At 41.9% G+C, this 6,000-nt stretch overlaps 1 protein-coding gene across 1 annotated transcript; it reads right to left on the bottom strand.

The window, feature by feature from the left end:
* Positions 1–120: 120 nt before the first annotated feature.
* On the bottom strand, positions 121–3,180 carry LOC109999091 (proteinase-activated receptor 3). Its single transcript, XM_020654005.3, has 2 exons — positions 2,878–3,180; positions 121–1,607 (listed from the first exon to the last, which is right to left on the bottom strand). The coding sequence occupies exons 1-2, from the start codon at positions 2,942–2,944 to the stop codon at positions 532–534; spliced, it is 1,143 nt and encodes a 380-aa protein (XP_020509661.2). The 5' UTR covers positions 2,945–3,180; the 3' UTR covers positions 121–531.
* Between the last annotated feature and the right edge of the window lie 2,820 nt (positions 3,181–6,000).

The following is a 6,000-nucleotide window of genomic DNA, read 5'->3' on the forward strand; positions in this document are numbered from 1 at the left end:
GCCCCACCCCAACCAGAAAAGACAAATGAGCAATAGAACACAAAACAGTTTTCTTTTAAACACCATTTCTTTTTTGGGACTTCCGTATTGGCTTCATTTAAAAAAACAGAAGTGTTTGGACAAAGTTTGGAGTATTTTTTAATCAGCAGACATCACAGCTTAACATGTAATAAGAGGAATACAGAAAGGTATAGTTTACTCACTGTCAGCTATAAATGTCAAACACAAATGCTTCACCAGGAAGACTTCTCATTAATATAAATCAATATATAATAATATCAAATTCAATATTTATGTACAAGTATTTACATTGCATCGCATGCATTAACCATCGTAGGACTCCCTCTCTCTGTCGCAGATTCACGCTCACTTCAGCAAGAAGTCTGCATATCGCTTGTTTTTCATAAATACTTCAAAGGTCTTCTTGCTTTCTCTTTTGGATTCTAGCCAAAGAGAAACTCCCCCTCCCTCTTCATCTGCTGCAAACTCTAAATCAAAGCCAGTTTTTTTGGTCGCATTTATAGGCCTTTCTCAGAAAGAAATGCTCAACCTTTTGCCTTTGAAAGGCCTGAAGTAGAGGCTGGATCCTGTAGACTTGGACATGAGCTGAAAGAGGAAGGGGTCAAGGCAGGCGTGGACGCAGCACAGACACACTGCTGCTTGAAAATAGACGTACAAACTTTCCGTTCCATCCGCAAATAGACGCACGTAATGGAGGAAGTGCAGGACTCCAGCGGGGGTGAAACACAACAGGAAGATGCCAAACACCAGAGAGCTGGCCTTGATGTACATCGCCCAGTCGTTGTGCGATTGCTGCAGCTCGCAGATTATCCGGACGTAGCAAACGACCGTCACCACGAGAGGAACCAGGAGGCCAAAAAAGGTTAAAAACAGGTTGTAGTAAAGCAGGTAGACATGGGAGTCGTAGTCCAGAGGTAGGACATCGTGGCAGGTTTTGCGGCCCACCTCGGGGAGCCAATAGCTTTGCTGCACAAGGAGCTCAGGGACAATGGCGGCGCCAAACACCCCCCACACGGCGAGGCTGACGCACGCCGTGTACATCCTCTTGGGGAGTCTTTTGTACATGAACGGGTGCACCACGGCCAGGTAGCGCTTGACGCTGATGCAGGCCAGCGTCTGGGCCGAGCAGTACAGGTTGCCATAGAAACAGGCCGTGACCACTCGACAGGCGGCCTCCCCGAGCACCCAGTGGTTTCCATGGAGATGGTAGTGAGCCTTGAAGAAGAGGGAGAGGAGGAGGAGGAGATCTGAGACCGCTAGGCTGCTGTAGAGGATGGCCGACGACACTTTTCTGACTTTGGTGGCGAGCATGCACAAGATGGCGACATTGGCCGGGACCCCGACAGTGACGACCAGAATGTAAACGACGGGGATGATCCGCGTGCTCAGAGCGCCAAGGAGGTACTCCTTTGTGCTGTTGCTTAGAGACCGCAATGCTGGAGGGGAGTGAGATGAAACGGGAGCCTGAGTCCCGTTTAGGACGAGAATAAATATGCCCTGATGGTCCGGCTTGCCTTTAAAAGTTCTGGGCTGGACGACAGAAATCTCAGAACTATTCCTCTTGTGTCCTTTATTCTTCCTCTTCCCTGCAAGAAAAACAACAAAATGCAAAAGTTCAGGATCATTTTCGCACGTGAGAATGATATCTGAGAAACTCAAAGAAATGTTTCTCTCTCTTTTACGATACCATTCAGAGAGCAGATTTAAGTTGCAAGATGCAAGTTCAGCCTAAAATACAGTTAAAGGCAGGGTTGGTCATTTTACAAAACTGGCATGATTTTGAAAGTAGCATTCCCTCAGTGCTCCGTCTACACACCAACCCCCGTCCCCGCTGTGCTCCCTCTAAAGCCACGCCCCCTCACTTACATGAATGAGCGCCGTTTCTCCAGAAGCGGACCTCAGCTCATCGTTTGCATTGTGTAGAAACTACGTCGTCTCATTCAGCGGTAAGAAAACACTAAACATTATCGTATTCACGTTACATAAACATGACTATTTTACTACTCACAACGGCCATCGACAAACTGACAGTATAAACTCCGTCATCAGTGACGCTCTTTGAGTTAGAGATAGTTTACCTCTTGGCAGACATTGGTTGAAGTTTTTACACGCTTACAACTGCTGAAGGTGATGGATTTTCTACGTTCATCTTTCAGAGAACATGAGTTATTAAGTTCTGTCAGGACCTAAAGACAATTTCAACCAAAATCTTAAAAAAGTGGATCTGGAGGAAATTACCAACCCTGCCTTTAACAAACGCTTTATTCTGCTGGTTCATTTTTCTTTAACTGTTAAATTGTGTTTAAAGTGTTTTATTGATCCCTCTCTTTTTTGGAAAAACATGTTTATATCTTATATTGAATGAACTGAATGGAATTTGAATGCTGGAATTTCGTATACCGGTAATTAAAAGATTTGACATCTTTTTCCATAACTGAGTCTAAACTTTTACTGGGTCACAGTCACTGAACTTCAGACTATCAGCACTTTCACTAGTGATTAAATGTTCATCATTTCCTCGATTGATTTATTGATATTTTATTAATTACACCGTCAGATCCCTTCTTTTTGTCCACCCATCAGCCATGAGGTTTAAATTCTAATGATGAAACTACATGTGTCATATGTACAGAATGTGTTAGGTGTAATAGTGAATCATTGAATCACCAGTGTGCAGGCTGAAGCGTGCTGTTATTGATTAATCTGAAGGTACATTAACTCAGAAAGCCCTCAGAGCTGTCAGCGAATACTACGCAGTTTCAACATTAAACGACACAGTCAGCATTGTCAGAGCGAGTTTAAATGATTGGTCATTTTTTAAATAACATGAAGAAGTATTAAAAAAGAATCTCTTACCTTTCTTTTGAAGTGTAACACTCAGACAGAGGACCAAAAGAAGGAGAAATAAAAGATGTCTCCCCATTGCTCTTATCGGTGAACAGTTGTAAACTCTGAGTGTCAAGGGACAAATCTTGCTCTCTCGCTCTCTCTCTCTCTCCTCTCTCTCTCATTCACATTTCCTCTCTGCGTTGGACTACCCTCCTCTGTGGGAGCAAACTCTGAAGTGACAAACACCTCCCTTAAAAACAAAACATCTTCTCTGATTAAGAAGGAATGCGGGTCGATGTTTGAACACGCACAGAGTGAACCTGTGAATGCGACGCCCCCTCACATCCCTGCTGTCACTGTTATTGCACCACGTTTTGTTTCATGAGAATCAAAGGTGACATGTGTGGAAAACACTGCGTGCTATGTTCTTTGTTTTCTTCTTCTCTAAAATTCACCTCAGAGTTCTTCAGAGTTATCTTTACTTCCATGTATCCCCTCGTTCAGACTCTGCATCATGTGAAACTGTACAGCTAGTCTACATATACATTTTGGCTGAACATTTGGAAACTTTGGGATCTTCCCGTCCCATCTCAGCGAAACGATGCCTGCAGGGATGTTTGGTGACGTCGTAAGCAGGAAAGGGGCCACTGGGAAAGATAGGAAACGTCTGTCTGAAGAAGATAAGCCCGTCTGAACACGAGCTTCTCTGTTTAGTATTCACTTCCTCTTTATTTTGTCTTTTAAACATAGACATGTTAGTCATTTTTCGGTTTATAAGACCGTTTGAGAGTCAGATGTTAAAAATATCAAATGTGCTCACACCCTGCTCAAACTGGTTTGTCTGTCATATTTATCACATTATGTTAAACTCTATTTGTAGGCTATACTCACTCACTGTGATCCACATCTATCTAGGGGTAAATATGAAGTCAGCGTTACCTTTTTCATGTTGACTTTTTAATAAGCGGACATTTAGTGAAGAAACAATAAAAAGACACATTTTAAAAAGTGCAAACACAGCACAGAATAAGTATAAGAATAACAAGATGGGGAATAAGTAGATAAAGACATTGTTGGAGTTTCTAAAAGCTCATTCAAGCGTATTACTTTTTTCTTTTTTACTGGTGATGATATAACATGACAGAACATGTCCACCTAGCGATTTTTCAGAGAAGATAAGCGCTACACGTCTTCCCGGTCTCTATGACAACAGTTTGTTGACAACGGCAGCTGTATGAGTAACACTGCTCCTTCACCTTTTTTTCTAAATTTAGATCGTTTTTACCAGGTCAGACACGAAGACACGATCTGGAGGCGACAAAACTACAGGGAATATCAAACATTTGGAAAAGAGCGCCGGTGACGTCAACAGCGCCTTTCTGAAAAGTTGAAAGATTTTCAACTTGATCGCTCACAGTAGCCGCACAACAAAGGCGCTCGGAAAACTAACTAATTAACTTGAGCGCTTGGAAGAAAAGACTTTGCTTTTTTTCTCCAGGCGGCCGCTTTCTGCTGCACAAGCTCGCTACCCATTGAAAACAATTGAAAAAAGACGCTGGCGCTCAGAAAAAAAACGCTAGGTAGACACAAGGCCTAAGACTCAGTACAGAGACAAACAATAAAGGTTACCATGATACTGTGAGTAGTTGCTAAAGGATTGATCAGAGCTGAGATCTGAGGCAGATGAAGGAAGAGAAAGGAAATGAAAAATGCTAGAGGGAGGAATAAGTAATAACAATGCTAATGAAATTGATGTTTTGAACTTGTGAAACAGACGGGAATTCATATTGATGACTATTTATGAGCTTCAAGACCATAGAGGGTAATGATTAGGGTTGTCAACATTTTCAATACCTCGATCATTTTCTACACCATTTGTTTAAAGATGATGTAATCTCTTGTTATTTTAATGATTGATGATATAAGAGCCAAAACTTTAAAAAAGACTTCAGATCTTCAGCCGTATTTTTAACCAAAAGTCGCTGTAGTCATGATTTACTTTTGATTAGTTTGGTTGATCCTCGTTGGTTGTTGCTCAGTTGTGAATTCCTGTTTTATTTTGTCATTTGTATCCTCTGTTTGTTTCTCTGTTTCCTGTGGAATTAAAAATGCATTAAGGTGCTTTAAAAGTTTGCTAAATGTCATGAATGGAAGAAAAGCTGCTTTGGTCGGAGTCACCTTCTCATATCTCCGTTTCTGTAGAGTTTGATATTTTTTTTAGGACAAGCTACGTTTGAAATCTTTCACCCATATCTACAGGAAACATCTACATTCTTTAGCGCCCCAACCTTCAGTGTAAAGCATTCTTCATTTGCACGATCCAGTGATCATTTCATAACTCGATCTCTAAGCACGGCAAGCTGCAGCCGCTGATCACAGATGTGACCTTTGTCTTGTTTTTGTCTGTTCTGTTTATCGGGTTATGCGACAGGAGATGTTTTCAGTCCCAGCATCCGTCAGACCTCCACAGACAGACCCCTCGCTGTCATGTCACATCCCACTCTCCGCCTGTGACATCACTCGTGTCATCCAAAATACACAAACATCACCGATGACTCATACTGAGAGCAGATCAATGTAACAGCTCTGCACTCTGTTCAGCATCATCTCAAACAAAATAAACCTGTGGTTTTACAAGTAACGTCAGGGTGGCTGTGTTTTCTGTCAGATGCAAAAATTACAATCTAGGTCAGATGATTGCTGCAAGTTATATGTTCCACTTTAAAGCAATACGTTTAAAGCAAGTTTGACTCAGTGACCATAGACAAACAGCAACCTGTGATAAACATTTCCATTTGAGGCCTCCGAAACTGAACATGATTCATCTCTGTTCCTCTTCGAGTCACTTCTTCAAAGAAACAGAAACACACCTGCAGAGAAAAGCTGTTTCCTGTGCAACAGGTCAAACAGTCAATGTGCAGAAAACCGGCTGGAAATTCTGCTTTCTGTTTCCCATTTTTAAAGGAAGAAATAAATGAAGTTTCATACTTGGTGTAAACGTAACAAAGACAGCACTTTGCAGTCAAGCTGGACGATGATTCTGTTAAAGGATTAAAAAAACAAAAAAACATCTAGACTTCATTCAGACATTTTCTTGCCGGCCCCTCGTATCATTTCTGCAGGAAATCAGGAGCAGCAGGAAGCTGTGAG

Source organism: Labrus bergylta, chromosome 17, assembly GCF_963930695.1.
Source record: "Labrus bergylta chromosome 17, fLabBer1.1, whole genome shotgun sequence".
Taxonomy (NCBI): domain Eukaryota; kingdom Metazoa; phylum Chordata; class Actinopteri; order Labriformes; family Labridae; genus Labrus; species Labrus bergylta.

Excerpts from the sequence above, each read along its gene's own strand:
- LOC109999091 (XM_020654005.3), bottom strand. The coding sequence starts at position 2,944 with ATGGGGAGACATCTTTTATTTCTCCTTCTTTTGGTCCTCTGTCTGAGT. Across the intron at positions 1,608-2,877 it reads TGTTACACTTCAAAAGAAAG|GGAAGAGGAAGAATAAAGGA; the intron begins GTAAGAGATTCT and ends TTTTTCTTGCAG.